The 27,459-nt window shown below is 49.9% G+C and overlaps 1 protein-coding gene across 1 annotated transcript in view; it reads right to left on the minus strand.

Annotated features, from left to right (window-relative positions):
• Window positions 1–27,459, minus strand: part of CDC42BPB (CDC42 binding protein kinase beta) — a 102,164-nt gene that overhangs the window by 51,956 nt on the left and 22,749 nt on the right. Inside the window, 3 exon segments of the mRNA XM_060620834.3 lie at window positions 418–513; window positions 3,634–3,717; window positions 8,815–8,906. Of these exon segments, the coding sequence (XP_060476817.1) occupies window positions 418–513; window positions 3,634–3,717; window positions 8,815–8,906 (272 nt within the window).

The following is a 27,459-nucleotide window of genomic DNA, read 5'->3' on the forward strand; positions in this document are numbered from 1 at the left end:
CGAGCCCAGCTCGTTCGGGGAGGACTGCACAGCAGCAGTGTCCTCGGACAGCGTCAGGCATCGTGGGTGACATGATTACCCACTCAGCGCCAAAGGCTGAGCCACTGTGGGTCCTCGCGGCCCTCTCTCTTCAAACATAATCCAAGATGGAAAATGTCTCGAAGCCCCAGTTTATTTAAATGTAATAAACCCGGGGAACAAAACTAATCAGGTTATCTCGTGATGAGAATTGTCTGCCTTCAAAAAACCCCACCCAGTTACTACCTTAAAGCAACCCCTTCGTTCTCTCCGAGCACATATAAACACTGTCAATTCCAAACCGCCTTGTTCGGTTTTTAGTAGCAGCACAAAGGAACCAACCAATTTCACCCACATGCCATTTGACAGACCCTTGAAGCGCCTGAGACCCAGACATACCAGGTAGTTTTCGTCCTGAAAGGCGTAGTGCAGAGTAGTGATCCACTGGCAGTCGCCGTTCACCAGCACGTCGCGCTCTTCTCGGAAACAAGCAGTCTGTGAAGAATCAGGGGGAGAGTCGGTCTGTGCCCGTCCAAGGAGTACGGTCCTGAACAGAGGGGCCCCTGCCGTGACAGGCTCTGGAGACGCGTCACCTGCCTCCCAGGCTGCAGGAAGCTCGGCCTCCCTCACTCACCTGGAACCAGACGCACCCTCGCCTCCCCCAGGCCCTTCCTGCAGCGAGGCTTCGGAGAGCTCACTTCCTCAGGACGGGCCCGGCCCCTGCCCCTTCCACACACGCCACCTCTGCAGCCGACAAAGGAGAGTCGGCCCTGCTCCCAGGTGGATCTCAGCAACACTCCTAGGTGGGCCCCTCCCACCCAGCACTGCCCGACCTCTCTGGACCAGACCGGCTTCCTCTCGATAGCCTGGGATGTGGCCGCCCCGCGTCTGCCCCTCGCTGTCACACACCTACAGTCTAGCAGCCACGTGGCCGGCAGGAAAGGGCACACACCTGCTCACTGAGCTGAGCGCTGGAAAGTGATTTAATCACGGTAACTGGTGCCATGGTCGTAACAGGATTCTGTGAAGAAGTATGGTCTGCAGCATACAGGTAAAAGGCTGTCTTTTAGGCTGTTACGGTTTATTTTTTTTTTAAGAGCTTTATTACACAGGTGGTACCTAGATTTAAAAGTGACCAGGTATTTTGGCATAATCATAATAAAACTTTCTCTTTGTTGATCACCTAAGATTTTAACTCCCTCTAGATCTGAAACTTGCGAAGCTTAACAAAGTTATGGGCACTTAACAAAGTGCCCATGACAGTGGCACTGATGGGAGCCCTTGGTCCACAAGGCACTGGGGAGTCCTACCTGCTCTCTCATGAGACTCACAGTGACCTCTGGAACTTGTTTTGTCCTATGAGCTTTGTATTCTAAACTTGTTTTTAAAATTTTTTATTTCGGAAAAAAATGACTGAAGTAGATGTGCCCCAATTCTACTAATTAAAAGCAGATAAAACAACTCAAATGGACCAGCAATCAGCTTACAATGTCCAAACGTGCAGAGACCAATGCTATGCCCCCCAGCCCGCGGCCCCCCAGCCCACAGGGCCTGGTGCAGGGCAGCTGCAAGGAAGCCCCAGGGCCGGGGCTCCACGTTCTCAAGGGTCTACCCATCCACATTTAGAATAAAAGCCATTCTTAAACTCGGGGTCACCAGCATGATGACCCACAGACAGGAAATATATGTATTATTCAGCAGTTTTGTTTTGAGAACTTTCAGTACTTTTTTAATGAGCAAAACAGATGAGCTAGAAAGCACAGCACGACCCACAAAGTTATGAATTCACAGCTTAGTGACTTTTCCACTGCCCCCTCTTGTTGACGTCATGCTTTCAAAGATTAATTTAGTGTTCACAATAAACTTATTAGGAATAAAAAGATAAATCACTTTAACCCTGTTATATCAATATTATTAAGTTTTTATATGTATCTCACACACACACACACACACACACACACACACACACACACACACACACACACACACACACACACACACACATATATATATATCCCATGACATGTACCCTGGGATAATCGTAATAATTAGCAGACATCCTTGGACTTTTCCGACTATGCCAATTAGGTAGGATCTCTGTAACCAGATTTAAATTTCATAATTTCAGAATGTACTCACCATGACATTTGGGTAAATACTAACTAGTTATGGTAAGGTGAGAATCACCTCTCCCCAACCTTGGGACTTTTAAACATACACACACATACACACACACACACACCGGTCTGGAGGCTGACACTGAACAACCAATCACTCCTCTAAAAATATAAACTTAAATGAATTTGCTACTAGCCTTTATTTCCCTGCTTATTCCTCCCCCAAACTCTGATGCACCACCAGCTACCCTGTTCCCACGGAAGAGTCACTCCAGCGATTTCCCTTGACCCCCCAGAGCGCGGACGGTGCCACGAAGGGCTGCTGAGGCCGAGGCACGGCCACCGCGGTGCCACCTGAGGCAGAGTCCCCAGGCCCAGGTGACCACAAACACAGCGATGCTTCAGTTAACCAGCCTGCATTCATCCGGCAGAGGCCCGGTGCTGGGCACCACGGTGGGAAGGAGGAGGGTAGGGACGGGGAAGGAGAACAAGCCGTGACGGACAGGTAGGACGCACTGAGGATACTGAGTGAGAACGCCCACCCACCAAGCTGACGACAACCTGAGCTCAGGGGAGGGATCTGACCAGAACAGACGTTTGTACTGGTATCTGCCCAAGTGGCATCATCATCCCAGGGAAGAACTACCGAGCACAGGAAAGGCCACCTAAAATTACAAGGGAGGTTCAGAGTGACACGACAAGAGACGCCAGAAACCAGAGAAGCAGTTTCCGGAGGAGGAGGTGGCTAATCCCAGGGGCACTCAGTCCCGGGGTGAGCTTGCTTCACAGCTGGGGCAGCGGAGGTGGCGCTGAGGGCGTTCAGCCTGGGGGAGCCCAGCGAGAGGACACAGGGTAAGTGACAGAGCCTTGGAAAGGAAGGATGCTTGGCTCCCTGACACAAAGTGGAGGACCACAGAAGATGGGGGGTGAAGGCAGACCGGGGCTGAGTCTGGTAGGACCAGAGGAAGAGCTCGGGCTGGCCCAGCAGCCTCACCGACTCCATCGGGGGCCGGAGCGGCCAGGGTCGGGACCGTGAAACAGGCCCCAGAGGGAGGGACACCGAAGTAAGGAAAAGCGCGTCTAGACCTGCCAAGCAGTGACCACCTACTTCTGCTTACGATCTCCGTCCTCCCTCTGGGAGGGCGTACACAGACATCTCTGTGCTTACGCAGGCTCCAGATCCAGTAATGCCTTGTGAACAGGAAGCAGAGCTGAGATAAATGCCCAGAGTTACCGCAAAGGTTTTGATTGGTCCTTACAGTGAGCAGCCCTCGGCCGGGGGGGGGGGGTGCTCTGGCGCAGAGAGGAGAGAGGAGTGCGCAGGAGAGCGCAGAGAGGCGTGCATGCCGGGAGGGGCGGAGACGGTGGCGACAAGACACAGGTCACTCTTGTCAAGGAGGGAGGGGGGAGGCCCAGCTCTGCGAGGACTGTGGTGGGGACCCAGCACATGCCCCTCACAACCCCCTTCTCCTGTTACTCTTTACTACTCCACGCTTACCTCTGCTCTTTTAAGCATTTCCCACTTGTTGAGGATTTTCATCGCATAAATTCGCTCAGTGTTCTTCATTTTGACAACAGCAACCTGGAACACAAACAGGAGTTTAACAAAAACGTAGCTGAAGGAACCAAAAGCCAGCACACACGTTGTCACGTAACTACAGTGACATCTCAAGTGCCCGGAGAAATGAAACCCTGGAAAACGAGCTGCTGAGGAGACACAAGTTCTTCACGTAAATGCAGATCCGTCCTGCTAAGCATCGAAACTTGCCGTTCGCCACACCACAACGTGCATGTCCCTGCTCAGTTCCAAGAACTTCCGTGGGAGGCGGTGGGCGCACAGCGGGGCTGGCCGCCCTGGGCGAGCCTGGGACACGTGCCTGGGACTTTCACCATAAAAACTTCAAAATCCACTCACCGCTCCCAACCTTTCCTCCCCGTGTTCAAGGGTTCCGTCCCCACGCTCCTGCCACCTGCCCCACTGGTGCTACGTCTACCTCCTCCTCCCACCGCCGGCCTGGACATGCCAGCTCTTGCCTCTGCGATCTGTTCCTCAAGGGGCACTGAGTGCCGGCGTGGGCTCTGGAGTGGGACCTGGGCAAATCCTCTTCTTTGTGCCTCGGTTTCTACAACTAGAAAAGGGGTAATAGCAGTACTGGCCCCAGACTGCTATGAGGACAAACCAGCGAACACACCTAAATGCACTTCGAACGGGGTTAGGCATATAGCGGGCACTCGGCATGTTGGCTGGCAGCCACGTTCTTCAAGGTACAATTCAAATGCCACCTCTTGCAGGAAGTCCTACTGGATTTCCCAGTCCCTGCCAAATCTCAGACGCGCTCTGACATCACTTACCAATACCAGAGGTGATGCCTGCGCCAGCACACGGCACATTCTACCCTGCAAAAATCATTCACTGGCCTAAGTCCCCATCACAAAACCATAAGCTACTTACGTATGGCTGTCCCTTTTTGCTGCCAATGGCAGACAGCCACACGGCAGGCATAAACAATTATTTACTTCCTCGCTTTCCTAAACGATGCATGTCATACAGTAACATCGTCAAAGTAACCACACAAGCTAACGTGCACCAGGCACTTTCCCCGTGCCAGGAACTCTGCTCACAAATTGACCTGCACCCTCTCAGGTAACCCTCACCACAGTCCTCGATGGTGGCTATTTTTATATCCATATTTTAGATACAGAACCTGAGGCCGAGAGGTTTAAATAACATGCTAACAAGCAGCAGAGTCTCACCCTCAAGTGCCTGCACGTTAAGGATTATTATAAAGACAGTTATGATTAAATATTATCTTCCCTGGGCCTGACGATAGGGCGGGGGGTCCACAAAGGACATGCCCTGATGGAACCCCAGAGTCTGGTGAGGGTCAAAGGCCCCTCCCACAGCACACGGCTTCCCGCAGCCCGCCATGTGGAAGTCGTCCTCAAGTCACCTCCTTCGGTCATCTCTCTCACTGCCACCCGAGTGCTCGCGGTGGTGGCTCTTCTCGTGACACCTGTTTAAGCTGCTGTTTACTAGCTGTGGTCTTAGAACCACTAACCAAGCTCGCTCCGATTGTGAATAAAGAACAAAGAATGCCGAACAAAGGTTCGGTGAGTTCTCCCACGTGTCCCAGAACACGCAATCTGGGCACACGTGATGTCATCACATTAGAAGTGTCGATTTCTTCCTAGAAATCAGCTACAATCAATAGGTGAAATGTTAGTGTTAAAAACAAAAGCTACTATAATGTAATCCCTATCAAAATATCAACGGCATTTTTCACAGAATTAGAACAAATAATCCTAAAATTTGTATGGACCCACAAAGGCCCCAAAGAGTCAAAACAATCTTGAGAAAGAACAAAGCTGGAGGTATCACGTGCCCGGATTTCACACTATACTACAAGGCTGTGGTGATCAAAACAGTACTGTGCTGGCACAAAAACAGACACACAGATCAATTAATTGACAAAGGAGGCAGGAATATACAATGGGAAAAGACCATCTCTTCGACAGTGCTCAGAAAACTGGACAGCTACATGCAAAAGAATGAAACGGAACCATTTTCTTATAGCATGCAAAAAAACAAAAAAAAAAAGAACCCTCAAAATGGATTAAAGATTTAAATAAAATATAACACCTGAAACCATAAAAATCCTATAATAAAACATAGGCAGTAACCTCTTGGATGTCGGCCTTAGCAATACTTTTCTGGATCTCTCTCCAAGGAAAACAAAAGCAAAAATAAACTACTGGGACATCAAACTAAAGAGCTTCTGCACATGAGTGGAGACCATCAACAAACAAAAGGTGACCTATGGAATGGGAGAAGATATTTGCAAAAGATATATCCCATAAGGGGCTATATCTAGAATAGATAATGAACACACACAACTCAGTATCAAAAAGCAAATGATCCAATTTTAAAAACAGGCGGAAAACTTAAGCAGACATTTCTCCAAAGAAGACATACAGATGGTCAACAAGACACATGAAAAGATGCTCCACATCACTTATCATCAGGGAAATGCAAATCAAAACCACAACAAGGTATCACACCTCACACCCGTCAGAATGCCATTATCAAGAAGACAAAAAAAAATAAGTAAGTGTCTGCAAGGATCTGGAGAAAAGCCTCGTGCGCTATGGTGGGAATACAAATTGATGCAGCCACTGTGGAACACAGTATGGAGGTTCCTCAAAAAGTTTGAAATATAACTACCTTCTGACCCAGCAATTTCACTTCTGGGTATTTATCCAAAGAAAACAAAAGCACTAACTCAAAAAGACAGATGCATCCCTACGTTTACTGCAGCATTATTTACAATGGCCAAGATGTGGCAATAACCTACGTGTCCACTGCCTGATGAATGGATAAAGAAGATGTCATATATACCTACAATGGAATACTACGCAGCCGCAAAAAGGAAGAGATCTCACCATCTGCAATAACATGGATGGATCTAGAAGGTATAATGCTAAGTGAAGTAAGTTCAGACAGAGAAAGACCAATACCAAATGATTTCCCTTTTACGTAGAATCTGAAAAACAAAACAAAACAAAACAAAACAAAACAGAAACAGACTCATCGATGCAGAGAACAATCTGGTGGTTACCAGAGGGGTGAAATAGGGGAGAAAAGGCTACTCAGTATTTACTACAGAAATGGCCTCACTTGGAAGAAATGGTAGAGCCGATAACTTTTGAACAATCCAGATCTTGCTGAAAATGAGACACAGAGCACTCTGATCTCTTACTAGAAGCTTACTTCTTTAGAAGAGGCCTGTCTGGGCACAGGCCATGTCCAGAAAATATGCCAGTGCCTTTGATAAAATACCCAGAAGGAAAAAGAATACATCTGTCCACAGAAAAACACCTGTCAAACCAAGAACATGTAGAAGTGAAATGCAGGAGTACAATTTAATGTAAAAACAAAAACTCCTGTATATTGAACAAGCTTTCTCTAATTGCACAACTTATAAAATAAACAAGCTGTAAAAATCTTGTTTAGTTTACCGGAAACAACTTCTTGGCCCAAAACTCAGTCCTAATTGCATCAAAGAGAGCTGATGCTACAAGCACCTCCAAAATGAGACGTTTCCGTAAAGAAAACCAACAGGAGTAATCTTACACAACATTAACAACTGATTTGGGGACATGACAACTCAGTGGGACACCTGGTGCCAGCCCCGATCCAGTACTGGAGGAACCAAAACAAACCGCCACGAAGAACATCGCTGGGCCAACTGAGAAACCTGGTGTAAGACAGTAGATGAGGTGCAGGGTTGCAAGAGCACCCCGGGGAGGCAATGGCAGTGACGCCACCATTACCAAACAGTGGCAGTGACCTTAGCCACAGAATCCAAGATTCTTTCTGAGGCGGGGGAGGAGTGGCAAGCACGTGCAGGGAACCCAGACGGGTCGCAGGATGGGCGGGTGGCGAGAGGAGCCAGATGGCGATCTGAGCCCAGGCCACGGGACCCCGGGGTGGGGGAGGGACTTACACAGGCCGAGAAAGCCTGGAGAGGGAGCAAAGGTAGGGGAGAGAACCCAAGGACTTTCGGGAAGGCCTGGGCAAGGACGGATTTCCTGAGTTTGGGAGGAACTTAAAAGGTGACACAGGCCACCTTCTCTGAAGCTCAGAAATCCGAGCCGTGCAGTTAAGTTCTTTGCAAAGAAGAGCAGTGACAATCACCGTAGCCTATTGTGGCACAACACCGCTGTCTCCCCCTCTTCTGGAGAGCGACCCTCCCCTGCCCCGCGGCACCCCTGCGCCTCCCCAACCCGGTGCTAGGGGTGCGGCGTCCCCGCAGATCCCCGCGAGGGCCCGGGCCCGGTCCTGCTGCCAGGGAGACAGTCGGCAAAAGTACATGCTGCGCCGAATCGGGTTTCAATTTTGAAAGGTCTCTTTCTCCTCACTAAACGACAAAACCAGACCTGGACACGGGAGGAAACGTACGCCTGGCACACAAGTCCCGAGTATTCTGGAGCACCTTCTCGTCACGGCAGGTCGGGTCACCGTCAGGCAGAGCACGCGTGACGGGACAGGGCGGGTCACCGCTGGGCCCCACACGTGACACCCCAGCAGCAGAGCTAAGGGGAAAGCTTAAGCGGAGGGGTCGGCGCATCCAGAAGCTCTGGAGGCTCGGCTCTCCGCTACTAAGCGTACACCCACCGATCCCAGTCTGCGGGGGGAGCCGCGGCCGGAGCCTCGGTGGGGGCACGACGCCCGCTGCACACGCGGAGACTGGACGGGCCGCCCCCTGCAGAGGCCGGGCCGGGGGCGGGATGAGGCCGCGCAGGCCGGGCCCAGGCACAGCTCGAGCACTGACGGCGGGCAGCCTGCTGGTGACGGGCGCGGCCGCTGTGGCCTCCCCACATTCTGCAGGTGACTGCCGGGACGTTTTCAATTAACAAGTGGACTTTTAATAAACTTCTTTGTCTCAAAGAGACGATTTTGGTCCAGACAATATTCAGGGTAGCTCACCGGCCACCAGCTTTTGTTTTTATTTTTCTCCTCCTAATTGTACCCCGCAGGTTCCGCCCACCAAGAACTCCTCTCCAAGTGACAGTGACAACGACCCGTCCCCCCGATCGATGCTCAGGGTCCTACAGACGCCTGGTGGCGGCGGCTGCTCTCCCGTTCAGGCAAAATGAGCAAAACAGAAGTTCATCTTACCTCACCGAAAGCACCTCTTCCGATTACTTTAATTATTTCGAAGTCTTCTCGATGAAGCTGCATCTCCTTGACCAGCTGTGTAAACGGCTTAGCTATAAATTCAAAAAAAGGAAATCAACAATTTACTCTAGTAAGTTGGTACTACGTAAAAATTCAACAACCTGACTGGGGCATTCCACTACATGACATAGCTTTTTTAGGAAACAAAGGTTTATTTTTTTTTAATTTTATTTTTTTTTTTTAACGTTTATTCATTTTTGAGACAGAGAGAGACAGAGCATGAACGGGGGAGGGTCAGAGAGAGAGGGAGACACAGAATCGGAAACAGGCTCCAGGCTCTGAGCCATCAGGCCCGAGCCTGACGCGGGGCTCGAACTCACGGACCGCGAGATCGTGACCTGAGCCGAAGTCGGACGCTTAACCGACTGAGCCACCCAGGCGCCCCAAAGGGTTTACTTTTTAAAATGCTTGGTATCTGACAGGTGTTGGGAAGTCTGTGTCTGCGCTCAACTACGCAGATGTTCATCCTCGGCCCCTGTCCTTCAGCATCTGCTGTGACAAATGCTGCCACACAGAGGTCCGCTGCCGCTGGTCGTGAACACAAGCAGCAGGTACATTGGAGGTGAGTAGGCTCCGTGGAGCCACAGGGCAGCCCGGGGTGGGGCGGGGGGAACACGAGACAGAAAACTCTCGCAGAACGGCGGCCACCTCTGAAGTGCAGGCGGTGCTCCCGGACATCGTAACCATCCTTGCTAATCACGTGGGGACTCTAGCAGTGACCTCGGTAAGAAACGGGCAGAAGCACTTTACACGGCACTCACGTGTTCCATGCACGCATGCACAGCTAACAGAATAATCATCCTTTTATTATCCATGTTGTAGGGAGGAGAAAACTGAGCCAGGTTTCTGTGGACAGCGTGCTGGGCTGAATAGGGTCTCCTCCCCCCTCCCCAAATCAGTAGTGTCCACCCAGAATCTGTGACTGTGGCCTTATTTGGAAGTGGGGTCTTTCCAAATGTAGTCAAGTTGAGGTCACAAACACGAATGAGATGGGGCCTAAACACAAAAGGACTGGTGTCCTTATTAAGAGGAGGGAATCTGGACACAGAAGGGAAACAGCCCCGGGAAGATGGGAGGCAGGGACTGGAGTGATGCAGTCATAAGCCACGGGACACCAAGTGCGCCAGAGGCTGGAAGAGACAGGGGTCCTCCCGGGGGCCTCTAGAGGGAGCACAGCCCTGCTCACACACCTTGACTTTGGACTTGGCTTCCCCAACTGTGAGAGGAAAATATCTGTTGTCTTAAGCCCCCCAGTTTATGGTAATTTGTGACCACGGCCCAGGAAACCTTTCCAGAGACCGTGGGTAATTTCGTTCCAGGAGCGGAGCGAGAGGCAGCACCAGGACAGAAGTCCCGCAGTTCAACTCCAGGGACCGTGCACTCCTGACCACCACGCGTCACATCTCTTACAGCTGTTCTTATTTTCACCTTCAGGCCTAAATCCACGTTTTACACTAACCTTCACACAGTTCTCTTTCAAATTCCCCACTACTAGTTTTGCAAAACGTTTCCATTGGGCAAAAGGTACAAGGGCTCTGTGTTATTTCTCGCAACTACACGTGCATCTGCAACCATCTCCAAAAACAGCCAACAGCCTGCAGCCAAAACCTGCAATCTGACGTTTTCCAGGTTTCTAATTGAGCTCCATATTATTAACTGAATTCTGCAGTTTTTCTCCTTAAATAGCGGCTTAATAAATACCTTTAAGGTTTGGTCACTATGGTTCAGTGATCACAGGAACAACAGCCAGAGCACCACAAGGTTCTTGGTGCCTAAGGACAATGAATTGTTACCACTATCAGTGCAAATGCCCATCAGCACAGAGATCAGGAAATAGGACACATGGGGACTGATTTAACAAAAAAAAAAACCAAAAAACAAAAGGCCAGGCTAAAGAAAACCCTTGAGCTAGAACTTGAAAGGTTATCTATGGCTTTTTATTTCTTTCAAATATCACCCCCAAACAACCATTCCCAAAACTCCTCTAATAGATATCTGTACTTCAAACAGCCACCAAAAACCTCAACCTCTCCTGGTACCTTCTAGGGGAACCGCATGGAACCGTTCATTGTACAATGAAAAAAAAAACGATCCCAGCAAATCTCATCTGTTGTATTTTACCACCAGAAGGGAGAGCGTAGGAGAGGAAAGAGAGCTGACCCGCTACGAACAAACTGTGGCACAGAGCGCACTCGAGTGCACGCCGCAGAGATGCTCGCTCTGGCAGGGGCATAATGCAACATTCTGGACTGTTCCACAGAACCCCAAGACTCACGAGAGGTGGCAGTCACTGTTTTCAATGTACAACCCAAACACATATTCATGAAAATCAAAGAGAATCCTACCCGTAATGAGCCACTTTTAATTTGCCCGTGACCCCGTGCCATTCTTGCTCGTAGGCATATTCCATGTTTCATATCGTCTGTATTCTTTTACTTTTTAGATGTCTCATGTCTCTGTACCACTCAATTATCATTTTAACAGATGCATACCATTTCACTAAGTTGGTGCACCAACAATTGTAAATCATGTGTCTACTGAACAGACGGGTTAAACTTTTAATTTTGAAAATCAGTACCTTCTTTATGGTGAATAAATCTGCAATGAACCTTTGCATGCACAGAAGCTTTTTTACTATTTTAAAGTAATTTTAGGATGAAATCCCAGGATTCTCCAAAAGGCACTAACTTTTTTTGTGGTTCCTAATCTGTCGCCACACCCCGCCCCCAACACCATACACGGATGGTTCACCTGCCTTTTGAACGGGCAGTTCTCTGAGGCCTGGCGAGTCTACTCGTAAGCCCTACGGGGAGGACTACCCACTCATCACAATTGCTCACCGATCACGTCTTAATCTTGTTTAACCTACTGCATAAGTGCTTTACTCTGACTTTGTGAAACATGCTACCTGTAAACGCCACGCCTCCGCTCGGTTCCTGCTTTTCATCTCAATTATGCTATTTTTACTTTACAGAAATTACTTTTCATAAAAATCTTTTCAACAAAACGGAACTGATTCATTTTTTTCCTTCGTCATTTCACTATTAGAGCCTACAAAGTTATCCACTCTTTAAAGATCTGACCTTCAATCCTACTTTCTGCTAAACGGCTTTTAAAAATAGATAACCCGTTATTCGTCTGCCGTGGCCTGACTGTGCAGGGGGGTCGGGGGCGAGCAGCCCAGCGCCCATTCTGGAGCTTCAGCTCCTCCGCGCACCACCTGGTAGCCAGCCGTGCCAGAGAAGCCACTTCGTCCTCCGGGACTCCTCACCCACCTCAGGGGCCCACTGACCCTGAGGACCGAGGCAGGTAGGAGCGAAGTGCCTCGCGGCCACCCCTGTTCTTTCCACATCGATCACCTTATCCTCCTCGTCGAGTTCCCTCCTCCTCTTTGATACAAACGGTCTTGTTGCTTCTGCCTTGTACACAGTTCTGCGCAAATTTCCCCGAACTGGATGGGCATGAATTCACCAGGCCAGTCAGATGAACGGGAAAACCAGGGAAAATGGGACGAACGCTTGAAAAGACCCAAGAGTTCTGAGGACGCAGTGAAAACGTGACACTGGTGTGTACCAATCACGAAGACAAGCACGCACGGCAGCAGACCGCCCCGTCCACCGCACAGGGCCACCGAGTCACGCTGATCCCACGGGACTTCTCAGGTGAACGGCAGAGAGGGGGCTGTCAACCAGAGTCAACGCAAAACCAGGGTGACCTCGTCATCCGGGTCGCGCGGAGCCCAGAGACAGAAGCACACCAGCTCTCTGAGCACCAAAGTTTCACGTAAAGAACTGTTAGGAGCGCTAACTCGCCACGGACACAGCAGGCGCACACGCAGGAAGCAACACGACTACCCGTGGAGTTGGGGAACCGAAGGAGGGAATTCCGGAAACTAGGCAAAGGGCTCCGCACGGCTGAGGGTGGGCTGCTGCTGGCACTGGGGTCTCTGTGCTCACGGGCGGGGACCCGAGAAGCTGAGAGGGAGAGAAGCCCACCTGACGCCCAGATGTCCCGGGCAGCTACTACTGGCAGGCGCTCTGGCCTGGAGGAAGAAGGGTGACTGGGGCGTCACTCAACGAGGAGCAGGCAGGAAATCCCCGGTCCCCTCTCCCTCCTCCACCCCTCCGGTCTCCTTCTGGAGCCCTTAAGGCAGAGCCCAACAGGGAGCGGGGTCAGAGCCCCTACGGGGAGATGCTGGGTCAAGAGGACGCTCCTGAACGGCAACGGGATGGGAGATAGGTCGTAACCAGGAGGACTGATCAAATAAATGAACAAACTGAGGATAACGGGAGCCAGGGTCCTCACTGTCAGGGAAGGGAGTTACCAATAAGGGAGAGTTGGGGAGCCTGGGCGGCTCAGTCGCTTGAGCGTCCGACTTCAGCTCAGGTCACGGTCTCATGGCTCGTGAGTTCGAGCCCCGCATCGGGCTCTGTGCTCACAGCTCTGCTTCGGATTCTGTCTCCCTCTCTCTCTGCCCCTCCCCCACTCACGCTCTCTCAAAAATAATAAACATTAAAAAAAATTAAAAGCAAAAACGAGTAAGGGAGAATAAACCCTGCAGGACTGGATCAGAATCGGGGGTGTCAGTGTGACCTCATGACGATATACAGGGACATCAAAAACACAGACCTCAACGGCTGGGCACATACACAGGGTCCTCGCTCTGTCCACCGACAGGCCAGGAGGCAGCAACATCCCACAACGAGCGCATCTAGCGCCCGAGCTCGGTTTCTAAATACCAGCCTCCGACAAAGGAGCCAGGACTCCTCGGGCCCTCCCAGAGCCGGCGCTAGAACATTCTGTGCCAGAAAGCAAAGAAGGGCTCGAAGAGTCATGGGTACTCAAAATCAACGCCAATGGTCACAGACTGCATACATTAAGGAGGAAACCAGGAGTCCATACTGATAAGAAAGTTTAAAATTCTAATGAGAAATGAGGTATTTATATAGTTTCAAAGTGAATCCAAACACAATAGTTACCAACAAAGGGAAATAAGTGACTTTACAGCGAGGTCTGGAGGACACCACTACCTAAGTCAGGGTATCAGAGTGAACACTACCACCAGCCGTGTGACAAAATGAAATTGTACCATCACCCGACGGGACCCAGTGAGAAAACGCAGCGTCACTTCTGTGACTTTCCTGCCCAAGTTACATAAGCTGAGTGTAATCACGAGGAGACAGGAGGTGAACGTAGGGACAGGTGTGGAAGCAGAGAGAGCTGAGGGTGCTGCCTCCCACCGCCGACGACGACACATGACCACGACACACGACACCCACACGGCGGGAGAGGAGGAGGAAGCGGCCGCACCCAGGTTAGGCTGTGGAAGCGCAGTGGCCTGCGACGTAGGGAGAAGAACTCGAGGGGACGGCCGCGGACCGTGCACTGACTCCCGTGGGACAGACCCAGGGTGAGCAGGTTTGGGGGGGGAAGGGAGCGATACGGCAGCGTGCAATCGACACGTTCCCTGTTTCTGCCGCGGGGCCCAAGGCAGCGAGGACGCCAACCTTGTAAAACTCGACAGCTGTTTCACACGTGCAAAAACTCACCACCTCAGAAGCACCAGGTGACGCGGGGGGTGGAGGAGAGGTGGGGCCGGGAGGGGAGGACAGTCTACTGCCAGGAATCTGGAGACCACCGACCTGGAGGAGCCGGGGCACTGGCATTTCTTAAGCCTTTTTTCAGTCTGCCAATGTTACTTCACTGACTTAATCTAGAGCTTGGGATGCTCTTCGGGATACAGAATGTCCCAGGAAAAATTTTACGAAATTATATGCACTGGGGTGTGACCCAGCTTGTCACCCATTCAACGTATGCAGGATGCAGAGCAAAACCACAACAATTAAAACACCATTTGGGGCTCATTTAAAAAAACTGTTTTAAGATGAAAACTTTATTTTTTATTTTAATGTTTATTTTATTTTTATTTAGAGAGAAAGACATAAAGCATGAGCAGGGGAGGGGCAGAGAGAGAGAGGGAGAGAGAGAATCCCACACAGGCTGCGTGCTGTCGGTACAGAGCCCGATGCGGGGCTCCAACCCACAAACCAGGAGATCATGACCTGAGCCAAAATCAAGAGCCAGATGCTCAACTGACTGAGCCACCCAGGCGCCCCTGGGATTCACTTTAAATATCATTTATGCTAAGGTTCTCCTAGAAGACAGACATCTCAGGTAACCTGAAGAAAACAGATCAGCTATAATGTTTAAAATGTTTTGATTTTCACGGTGATAATGAACCTGTAGATTTTGAAGTAAGAGAAACATAACTATTATACATTTTGGAAAGGGTGAAATTACCTCTCCTCCACATCCCATGAGCCAACACCAAAAGGTGACAGCTCAGCAAACATTCGCTGGGCGCCCGTGTGCTGGCACCAGGACAGAGAAGTGGGCCCGGCTGCCGGAGGCCCCCGCGGGACTCTGGCTCCAGCAACCGCAGGGGTGGGGTTGCTCAGGGTCGTGGGCCGCCCACACCTCCCCCTGTGCCTGCCGTCACTGCACCTGCGCACCATCTCGGACCACTCCCCGGTGCCCCCGTCCCTCTGCAGGGACCTCACAGCTCGCCTGTGCCCTCGCACCCACTCTCCAGCCTCTCCGGCCACGGCACCACCTGTGCCAAAGCCGACACAGTCGCATCACCTCCCCGGTTCGGACTCCTCACAGCGGGGCACGGCTCCGGGCTAAGACCTGCGTGCTCAGAGCCTGCTGCACGTGTGGGCCGTCCGGGGGGACCCCCTACGCCCCCGTGCCCCCGCCCCCCACCCTGGTCCCACCACACCTCAGGTCCTTCTGCTGCTCAGGCCCTCAGGCAAGCCTGGGTCTTCCTAAGCAGAACCCTCACCCCCACAGGCTCCTGCTCATCCTTGGGACCCCCCGAGGTGGGAGGTGGCCCCAACTCCAGCCGGCTGACCGGGTCAGGAGCCCATCAGTCCTCCAGGAAGTAGGCCTCGGAGCCATACCAGCTCACTGACGTCTTCCCCACTGGCCCGGAAGGCCTGGGAAGGCAGGGCTACTTCCGTCCTGTTACCCGGCACTGCCCAAGGCCCTAGCACCACGGTGGGGATGCAGTGCCACAGCAGACTGGATGCCCACCTGACGATGTGATGTCAGGAAAGGTCACCTCCTCCGGTGGCGGGGGGGGGGGGGGGGGGGAGTGGTGTCATATTTTCTAAGGTAAAAGTATATTCAACAACCTAGGATATCTTCCACCAAAAAAGACTGAACAAAGCTTTAGCCCTTAGAGCGCTAAATGTTTATTCAGAGATTTTTCTTTTCCTGATCTCTTCATTCTTCCACAACCCAAGACTGTCCCCAAAAGAACTCTCTTACTGCCCTAAAAGGCAATCAATTAATCAGCCAAAGGCAAGCACTAGCCAACAGGAGATCCCAACTATAAGGAAAAACTGGAGTCCAGGGTTCCCTTTAAACAGGAAAGCACTTTGCCAGGAAGAACTGGGGATGGAGGGAGGATCTTTGGCTGAAACGGACAGAAAATCATTGTGAAATGAGAAACCAATGCCCCCCCCCCCCCCGCCTTTGGTTTGTTTATCAGGAGAGGAAATAAGATCAGACTGGCTGGAAGGAGTGTCAGGGAGGGACAGAGGAAAGAGGACTGTGTCACAGAGCAGCAGCCCACAGGAAGGCACACGGGAAGTCCCACTCTGCCCCCTTCTAGCTCGCACCATGACCTCCCTCTGGACTCGACCCGCACTGCCCGCCCCCGTCACCCGCCCGCTCCACTGTGGCAGCTTCAGCCACTCAGTGGTCAGGCATCTGGAACCGGTCTTACAGATTACCCAGCGCACATAATACATTTGCTACTGAAGAAACAGGAGCCCCCAAAGCCAAGTGACAAGGGGACACGAGGAACAGCTCCCCTCCCTCCCCAGTGCCAGTCCACTCCACTCTGTGGTGTGGGGCTCCGCTCCTGGAAGTCCTCCCCCTAGCAACTGCCAGCTACTGCTCAGGTCCCATCCAGGGACCACAGGTCAAACGCCTGCTGCTGCACACTGCGGCGGCCCCACCGCTGGCTGGGTACAGGACAGGGGCAGCTCTGGGAGGAGCCCAGGAATGGCACTGGAGTCCCAGGAACATGCCCGTGCTCTACGGACCTCATTTCTCGCAGAGGAGAAAGGGCCAGCCAGAACAGCACCCCGAGGACGGGGAGTATGGCCACAGGCAGGACGGTAAGTGGGCAAGGCATGACTTTGACCCCGATGAGCCCACACAGGGGAACTGGAGAGCAGGGCAGGACGGAGAGTCAGGCTGAGGCTGTCCTCTAACAAGGGGCAGGAAAAGCAGACACTTTCCTCCAAGTACCAGCTTAGTTAGTTTCAAAGCTGCTTCAAATTCATTCTCACAGTTCAGACCACTGATACACCTATTATAAGGTTTCTGAAAAATGTGCTGAACTTACATCAAATGGGGTTTACTTGTTTTAATATCTAATTTTGTTAAATGACAGAACACTTTCCTTCATCGGGAGTCCATCACAAACCCTTCTGGTTATAAATTGCCAGTTCTGAATCTTCCAAGGAGCCCTGTAGATAAAGTCCTCTATGAACTCACCCAGGTAGGCTGATAATCAGGAATTACAGTGTGGTAACATGAACAAACATCACATTTTAACTTAACACAATCTCAGACTTCTGAGAATTGAAAGAGAAGCCCCTTACCCCTCCTCTGACTCACGCCCGGAAGGCACAGACGGAGTCAGTGGAAACTGGAGAAGTCAGGGTGGGGTGATGGGTGGGGAGGTAGCAGGGAGTCAACAATAAACCAGGAAAGATCTCATTCCAACAGCCTGCTGTCACACTAACGCTGGCTGGCCCCACCTCGGCTAACCTTGCTCAGACCTAGCTCAAGGACTCCTGGGTCAGCCACGCATTCCTTCGTCTCTGCATCCACTCGGTTGTTGATTGACTGCTTTTCTCAAACCACTGTAATTCTGGCCCGCCCGGCTTTGTAAATTACCGACCTAAAACCCCACTGCCTCACTGCTGTGTGTCAACTTAGAAGCGACTGTCTTTTCGACCTGAGAGCAGCACAAGTCTCCCCCACAAACTGCTGGGGCAAAGAGCCTATGCAAAGCGAGCAGTCGTCACAACAGATGTCTGATTTCTAAAGCCAACTACCCTACTGATATGAATACAAATACACATTTAAATAAAAAAAAATACCCAAGTGGGGCACCTGGGTGGCTCAGTCGGTTCAACATCCAACTCTTAATCTCAGCTCAGGTCTTGATCTCAGGGTCGTGAGTTCAAACCCCACCTGGGGCTCCGCACTGGGCACAAAGCCTACTTAAAAAAAATCCTAGGGTACAATGGAACGATATAAAAAGCAGAGCCAACTGAGTGAGGCATATACACAAGTCACACAAACGCAACAAACGCACAAACAGAAGACTGCATTGTGCCTTGGTGCCTACACCAGAAAGAAAGCCAGTTTCAGGCCATTTCTTCCGTGAGTCACTAGAAGCATGCTGTATATGTACACTCTCAAGTTAAGAAACAGGAAAATCAAAAGTACAGACTGTGTGCTGGTTAGCACATGGCAGGGGCCGAGGCTGGGGTGACCTCCTCCAAGATCACCATTCCAGGACTGAGCAGAAGGGGCCTGTGGCCGGGCAAACTACCCCAGGGCCCCGTGTTAGACACAAACACGCTGGGCCCCTGCGTGAACCCGGCAGGGCTACTTGGCTTCTCTAAGGCTGTCTGCTCACCTGCTGAGATGAATGGTGCCTACCCAAAAAGTGACTGAGACTGTTGAATTATATTATATATACTATAAATTACCGTGTTATAACACCCCACCCCCCACCAAAGCACTTAGCTCTGTCTAGCATATAGTAAATTCTCATTAAACGGTAGCTACGGCTATTGGGTGACGTAGTTTTCTTATCAATTACATTAGTATTACTTATATGTCATATTTAACAATAAGTAAACAAACCTACCACCAAAATGATCCTAGAATCCAGCAAAATTACCAAGAAGATAAGACTTGTTACAAAACAGTTTCACCAGGCCGATTACACACGGATGACACCTAAATAGTACCCAATAATTGCCACTAAGCAGCCTTGTAAACCAAGTGCCAAAGGGGCCCTATACAGCCCTAGAGGGTGGTCTATTTTGAGGAGCACACCTTAAACGTCAGGGCTGCCCCAGGCAGAGGCTCCTGGACATGCTAGATTAGGGGAGAAGGAAAAGTTTGCCTGCAGAGTCCAAACCACCCCAGACAGTCTGCACTCAGGACCGCCCCGCCCCCGGTGGATGAGGCGCCTCTGATCCCCGACTGAAGCCGCGTGTCTCCGGACTCCCCGTCAAGGAACTCTCCACCAGGCGGCGAAGTGCACTCGAATCGTTTCAGTGACCTTCACATTCCCACCTGCCCTGCGCCTTTTCTTCGGTGACACCCAGATTGAGGATGTCTTTATAAGTGCAAAACATGAGGGGGAAGGAAATTCTGCCTCGGGCACAGCCTGTGACAGACACCCGCCAGGCCGGACGGGGCTGCTCCACAAACCTGTTCAAAGGCTCGTCATTAACTGCAGTGCAGCGACTGGGAAACGCAGGAGCTGAAGACATGCTTGAAAGGGCACAGTCAGGTTACCACCTTTGGGGCGAAATGGGACAAAACCCTTCCGAAGGAGTCATGGTTTTTTTTTTCTTTCCTGTGGTTAAGCAGAATGTTTAACATAGGAGTTCTAGCTATTTTGTTTGACTTCATCTCAATAAAACAGGTACAGGGCCCAGGGCGTGCATGTGAAACAGTCAGCCATTAATTTAGAGCATTTCCTGGTGCACCTGCTATGAAGCCACCCACAGCATCTGAGTGGCCACAAAATGGCTGTGAGTTTGCACCAAATGCATGTTACTGCTGCCCACCCGACCCGGCAACCCTGCCAGGTGGGAGGTGGCATTATCCTTGTCTTGCAAGAAACTCTGGATCTGCGCCCCTGACTGCAGGCCTTGAACCCAGGGCTGATGCCAGGTCCAGTCTGTGTCTTTTCAGGGCACTAGGGTCAGGGTCCTGAGTCCCGGTGGGGCAGCCGTTCCGCCCTCTGGCAGCCTGAGATAATGGAGTGGAGGCCTGGTCGGAAGCGCCCCTCTAGTGCCCCTCCCTAAGGACCCTTAAGCCACCTCCTCGCTCTGGGATTACGCGACTGACACGGACAGAAGAAATGTTTCAGGTTTCTGTTACCCTCTGACGAACCCCATCCCAAAACTTAAGTCAGAAAAATCGTAATTTAATGCGGTGGCTCGTCTATTTCTTTCGCTCAGGTGCTGGTGAAGAACCCAACCATGGAGTGCAAAGATTTGGGGAAACTGCGTCTCATCCTCGCCAGGAACGGGCACAGCTTCTCGTTCCTCTCTGTCCTGTTCAGCCCCCTACGGCCTTCCAACCACCTCTGTAGTTTTTCTTCGAGCTCTAAGTCCTCCACACCCTTCCTTTACCTGCGACCATCTTCAAATGCCACAGTTCTGAAGGTATTTTGCTTTAACATCTGAACTATTCACCAGGGGGGTGAATTCAAAAGACCCAGCTATGTGAGCAGAGGTTGAGGCCGGCCGCAGGCCTCCGCTTCAGCCATGTGGACCGCTGCTGGTCACGCGCACCTACCGGCTGACCACGCACCTTTGCTGTAAACAGCATCATGGCGCGGTGACCCTCTGGCTTTGTCCCGGAGTTCTCAGTCTTAGGTAAGGACCTGCTTCTTATCCATCTCAGACACGCCCTGCAAGATCTGAGCAATGCAGACCTCCGGCCCAAATTCAATTCAAACCCTATTTATTAGGGAAGCCTGACTGCGACCGGACCCCCTCCGCGGGGCCACCTCCCTGTCGTTCGGGGTCCTCTGGGCAGGGACAGAGGAGAGGGCAGGGACAGAGGAGAGAGCAGGGACAGAAACACACTGAACACGGCACATGGGGAAGCAAGGGGAGGGCTACAAAGAATTTTAAGGAACAAGCTGCATGAGTGAAAGAGAAAACAAAGAAAAGAAACCAGCTGTGAGGGCACAAGGGAGAAAACATGACAATGTATTTTTTGAAGGGGGTTGTGGAAGACAGAAGGAAAAATGAGTCAAAGTTAAGTCATCCTGGAAGTCCTGCTTTTGTATTAGACACAGGACCATCTGTGTGTGTGAGAGCGCACAGCCGTGAGCCTGAGAGGGGCGGTGTGAGCAAAGGTATGGAGAAGGGGACCAGCTGTCTCCACCCGGAAGAACCTGCAGGGGCACAAGGAGCTGGCTAAGCAAGTGAGGGGGGCCAGCATGAACACAGACCTGGCTCGTTTATCTCACTTGGAAGCCACAGAGAGGACCCCAGGATCCCGTACGGGGGAGGTTACGCTGACTGAAGTCTGTGTTGACCGAATAAATGAAGACATGAGGTTAACACGTGAAAGCATTTCGTAAACCACAGTACTGTATAAAAATGCGTGTTGTCCCTGACGTAATGACCACTACCTAACTGGTAAGAACCCAAAAGGTTTTATCTACAAGTTCTAAAATATATCAGAATCAATTAAACAAATACTTATTAAGCACCTTCTGTTTGCCAGGAACTGTTCTAGGCAGCACGGCTAGGTCTGGGAACAAAAATCCCTACCTTCCTCATACGTATGAAGAACAGGCAGTTATGTGGGAAACAGTAAATCCTTCAGAAAAAAGGAAAAAGGGCAGGGAAACTGGGAATGTTGCAGAGTAAGGAAGGAGAGTTTATACAGTGCCAGCGGTCTGGACAGAAGCTGCAAAGTTGGTGGGGCTGGATTCCGACTCTAGTTTGAAGGTGGAGCCCACGGGATTTCCTGCAGGGCTGCATATGCAGTGTGCGCATTATCCGAATTATCCGAGGTGTTGGGGTGTTTGCTGGGAGTCGCCAGTGAGATGGTGGGGGCATGGAGCGGACTGTGGGGTGAGCTGCACCTGTCTGCCGGGAGGCGGCGGGACACCCGAGCCTGGCCGTGAGCGGTGAATGTGGGTACTCCGTGTACAGCCGGCATCAGAGTCACAGGCGTGGATGAGATCCCTGGGGGTTAGCAGAGACAGAGGAGGGGACGTGAGGATGGGCCCTTTGGAGATCAGGAGGCTGGGGGGGAAGAGAAGGAACCAGCCAGGAGCCTCAAGGAGGAACCGGATCGAGACGCGCGACAAGCTGGGAATTAACTACTGTTTTTTGCCATGTGGACATCACGGTGGCCCTGACACAGCAGCAGATCAGGGAACGCCGAGGGACAAAAGCCTGATTACAGTGAGTTTGAGAATGGGAGAGGAGGTAGTGAACACAGGGAGAACGAACGCACCATGCTGAAGAGTTTCGCTGCTAAACGAAAAAATGCACGGACTAGATGCCTGAAATCATTTTCACCAAACAAAAAACAAAAGACTACTCATCTTGGTAGAGGTAAAGGTGATCCATTCTGAAACTGCTAACATCTCACTGATCAACTAACCCCATCAGGCTCGTGGATGGGGGCGGGGATGGAGAGGAGTCTGTGTTACTGACATCACAGATGTTATCAACAAAAAGCTCATTTTCACTGGTTTAGATGGTAACAGCAAACCATAATCCCGGGGTTATCAATTAAATGTCTCAAGCTTCAACCAGCAATCCACAGAATACAGCCATTTCCTTACAATGAATGTTAACGACACTCCGTTTTCCAAGGCTGGTGCCGGGACCTCAGCGGTGTCTCCCGGGACTGCCCTCTCACCCACACGGGGGTACCCGCACCAGCGCTCTGCGGTTATTTTATTTCATTTTTGGTAGAAATTAATGATTTTACTCACTGGCTTTTCTTTTTTTTCTTGATCTTTATTGAATTCTGAGTAAAAAATCTTAATATTGCTAAAGAAAATAAAGTTAGGAACATACATACTGCTTTATCAAGTCAACACCTGAGATTATAAGTATGTATGTGTGTGTGTGCTATACGTATATACACATTATAATAAAGACTTCACAGTGTGCCAAAGAGAGGTATGTAAGGCCACCTACAATCACAGTGTGCAGTCTGTCAGCTCAGCAGTAAGTATCACAGCCGCTCTAAAGATGGTTTTGTAACCCCAAATCTTCCTTTGTTAACTAGGCAGCCAGGAATCATCATAACTGACCAAGTTCACCTTCAGCATTCTGTGGCCACAGACGGTGGTGCCCCACAGGTCATTCGGCCCTCACCAGGACGAGGAAGGGGCCGGGGGATGGAAAACCAAGGACGGACCCCTCCCCCCTGCCCAGCACAAGGCCAGAGCCATCCTGCGCAGACACTTCCAACTGGGCTGTGACCAGCGGGGCAGGAAGCAGGGCATGAGTAACGGCAAGGACGGGAACCCCGGAGGGGGCGTGTCTACACCACCTCTGTGTGGTGGAAGGGAAGGGAAGAAGAGGGGCTCCAAAGTTCCTGCCACCAGTCTGTCACAGAGTAGGTCCTAACCTGCTCCTCCTGGTTCTGATCTCGCGCTCGAGCCTGGCTGGCACATTTCCTGAAGACACAGTCACAGGGCTCGAGACAAAGGACACTAACAACACGGTGTACAGGAAGGACACTGCACCTGAGAGTCAAGCAGTGGGGAGAGTAAAATGACAAAGTGGGAAGTCCGCAGAGCGTCCATCAGCAAATCAACACATTCCAAATAAAGGTGACCGAATTTCAGTAATCAGTAACTTGAGGGAATTTTCAGCAACCAGACAATATCCACCAACCTTCCGTTACCATTCATTCAAACTTATGCCACGGTCCTATTTAAGTGAGATCCTGGCTGAGTAAATTTGTCTTTTACTCTTTCTTCCACCCCAAATATTTGATAAAATAGTAAATCCACTCCATCGCTAACGGCAGCCACCCCTTGCTTAACGTTTTCATACGCGTCACGGATGTCATAAAACAATCTCTAAAACCTGCAGGATAGAGATCATTACCCGCTTTTGATAAAGTAAGCTAAGAAAACACAAAGCCCAAGTTCATATAAATGGCTGGTATTTTTATTCTCTTTTTATCTTTATTTCTCACATATATGATTATTCATACTTCTCAGAACATTCAAATTTTCCAATTTTAAAACGAGAGGAAAAAATAACTCCCCTTATTTTTCTTAGTGTTAACAGAATCCTCCAGGCAGAGTATATTATCAGATTTTCTGCGTGTGCCACTGCTGCAAATCGGAGAAGTCTGGCTTTCCTTCTGCACGGTAAAGTAACAGCTGCTCCTGCTTTCATGGTCAGTACATCTTCTGCGGCACGAACGGTCACCGGTAGCCAGTATCGTTCTGGTTAAAGGTGAAGCGTGTCATGCAAATTCTTTAAAAGCTGGTAATCAAGGTAAACAATCCTTTCATACCCTTCTAGCAGATTATTTATCATCCTCACATTGTCCCCATTTGTATTTGTTATCTCTGGAGCTACCATACGTGCACCCTGTGATTCAGCCACGTCCACCAAAAAGATACAAGAACGTTCAGAGCAGCTCAATTCAAAGCGCCATGAGCGCTAACAACCCAATGCCCAGGAGAGCAGACAAATCTGCAGCGTTGGTGCAACGGGCACCACGTATCAACAAAAAAAGAAGGAACTGCTGCACGCAACACTGATGAGTGTCAAAGATACAGCGTGAAGCCAAAGAGAGCAGACACACAATCCTATGTGATTCCACTGTCTGAAACTCTGAAACAGACACAACTCCTGGACAATTCATGAGGAAAAAACAGTCTCTTTAACAAACTCTTTAATACTCGCATGCAAAAGAATAGATATGAGCCTCTACCTCACACCACACACAAAAAGTAACCCAGAAAGGATCAAAGACCTAAAAAGAGCTAAAACCATAAAACCCTTAGAAGAAAGCACGCAAATCAATCTCTGTGACCCTGGACTAGGCAAGTTTCTTAAACATGAAACCAAAACCCAAGCAAGAAAATTTCTAAACATAAATTGGACTTCAGCAAAACTAAAAATGTTTGTACTTCAAAGGACACTAATGAAAATGAAATGACAAACTATAGAATGGAGACGATATGGCAAATTTTCAAGTATGCACCAATTCGTATGTCTGATAAGGAACTTATATCCAAAATATACCCAAACACTGTTACAACTCACCAATAAAAAGACAAATCCGCCAACTTAAAAATGGGCAAAGGATGTGAACAGACATTTCTCCAAAGAAGATATACAAATGTCTAATAAACACATGAAAAGATGCTCAACATGATTAGCCATCAGGGAAATACAAATCAAAATCACAATGGGTTACTTCACACCCACTTGCATGGCTAGAATAAAAAAGAAAAAACAGTAACAAGTGTTGGCTGGATGTGGAAAAACAGAAACCCTCCTACACTGCTAAGAGGACTGTACAATGATGTGCTCACTTTGGAAAACAGTCTTGTAGTTCCACAAAATGCTAAACATGGAGTTTATCCCCAAACCCAGCAATTCCATTCCTACTTATATACTCAACAGAAATGAAAATATGTCTACACAAAAACTTGCATACAAATATTCACAGCATTATTCACAGCAGCCAAAAATGAGATACCACCCAACTGCCTATCAACTGATGAACGAACGGATAAACAAAATGTTGTCTATCCACACGATGAAGTACTATTAAGAAAATACCGATACATGCTACGACATGGATAAAGCTTAAAAACATTTTGCTAAATGCAGAAGCCATCACAAAGGCCAAATATTTTATGACTGCATTTATATGAAATGTCCAGAATAGGCAAATCCATGGAGACATAAAGTAGGATGTCAGGGGCTGGGGGAGGGGAATGGTGACTACTAATGGGTATAGGGTTTCTTTCATGGGTGGTGAAAATGTTGTAGAATTAGCTACTGGTAATGGCTGTACAAATCTGTGATATCAGAATCACTTCTCTGCACACTTAAAACAATAATAAACTTTTTGAAAACCAGGCATAACTAACCTGTGATATTGGTCACAGCAGTGGCTACTACTAGAAGAAGGGGTTATACCTGGGGGGCAGGGGGGTCACCACAGAGCCTACTTGGGTACGTGATTCATTTATTTAAGAGGTTCTGAGAACATTTAGTGGGGCGCTGGGTGGCTCAGTCAGTTAAGCTCTTGATTTCGGCTCAGGTCCGGATCTGAGGGTCATTTATTTAAGAGGTTCTGAGAACATTTAGTGGGGCGCTGGGTGGCTCAGTCAGTTAAGCTCTTGATTTCGGCTCAGGTCCGGATCTGAGGGTCGTAAGGTCGAGCCCTGCAATGGGCTCTGCACTGACAGTGTGGACTCTGCTTGGGATCCTTTCTCTCTGCCCCTCACCTGCTCACTCCCTCAAAATAAATAAAAATTTTAAAAACGGTATGAAGAATATTTAAAGAAGTTACTGAAATGAAGCAACAAACACAGTGGCTGGGAGCAGGCACCTGAGTTAGACTCGGCCACCCCACTGGTGTTACAAGACAGTTCATCTGAGCTCCAGTCTAGCCTCCAGGAAATGAGAGCGAACCCTGGACTGAGGGCCACTGGGAGAATGAAATGAGACTGTGGACGTGAACCACGAGCACAGTGCTCACTGTATCAATACACAGAGCCGTTAGAATCGTGTTGTGATCATCGGCTCATCCCAGGAAAACTCACTGCTCCCCTTCTCACCCCCATTCTCTTTCCCACGGAAACACACAGGGACAGACAGACAGCTGTCTGCAGTGCCAGCAGCCTCAGGTGTTAGCCTGTGCTCAGGCAGACAGCACCTGGTCCCTCACCCCACACCTCTGGGGCTCTCCCAGGACACAAGCCTTCCCTCTTCGGGGCCTTGCCCGGAAACCACCACTACCGTGCTGCCTGCCATTTGCTCCGGTCCTTCCGCCCCTTTCGTCATTACTCGCTTTCACCAGCACTCAGCGGAAGGGACACTCCCTGCCTGGCCCTAAGGATACTGAGTAAGAACCCCTGACCTCCCAGCCCCACCCTCCTTCGACGTCATCTAAGCCCTTCCTTATAACTGCATGCTCATGACCTTTACATACGGAGCACTCTTTCATCTGAGTACTATATATGGAATTCTTGTTTTAAAGGACTGTTATTTAAATTTACTGGACTGGAAAACACTAGAAAAACAAATTAATGCCAGAGATATGTTTTTTAAAAAATCCTAGCATACATCCTGAGACCAGAAGAGTCCTATGTAAGCTTGTAAACCTTCTGTATAAAAACCATTTTCTCCAATGTTCGCAATTGCCACCCAGAGCTAAATATTCAACGATCCAAGTCCACGTGGCAATCACTGATCACTCTGAACTGGATGGTCAATATACCAGGAATACTATGGTGTAAAGGGGGGGGAAAAAAAAAAAAAAGGTTAAAAGTAATCCTTTTTACAGGTAATCTTCCCTTTACCTAAAATCCATTCTAGATTTTACTTTCTTTAGCCACTAGCTCTGTATTTTTATATGAGGAATAGAAGTCTCTGGAAGGGAAAAGACGGTCTCTACAAAAATTACATGAATCTTCTAGAACCTGGTCCTCAGTTTCCAGTGGCCAGACATGAAAACAAGCAGGAAAGGAAGATTCAAAAGGGCAACGCATCCAGCAAGTCCAGTAAG

This window comes from Panthera onca, chromosome B3, assembly GCF_046562875.1.
Source record: "Panthera onca isolate mPanOnc1 chromosome B3, mPanOnc1 haplotype 2, whole genome shotgun sequence".
Classification (NCBI taxonomy): Eukaryota; Metazoa; Chordata; class Mammalia; order Carnivora; family Felidae; genus Panthera; species Panthera onca.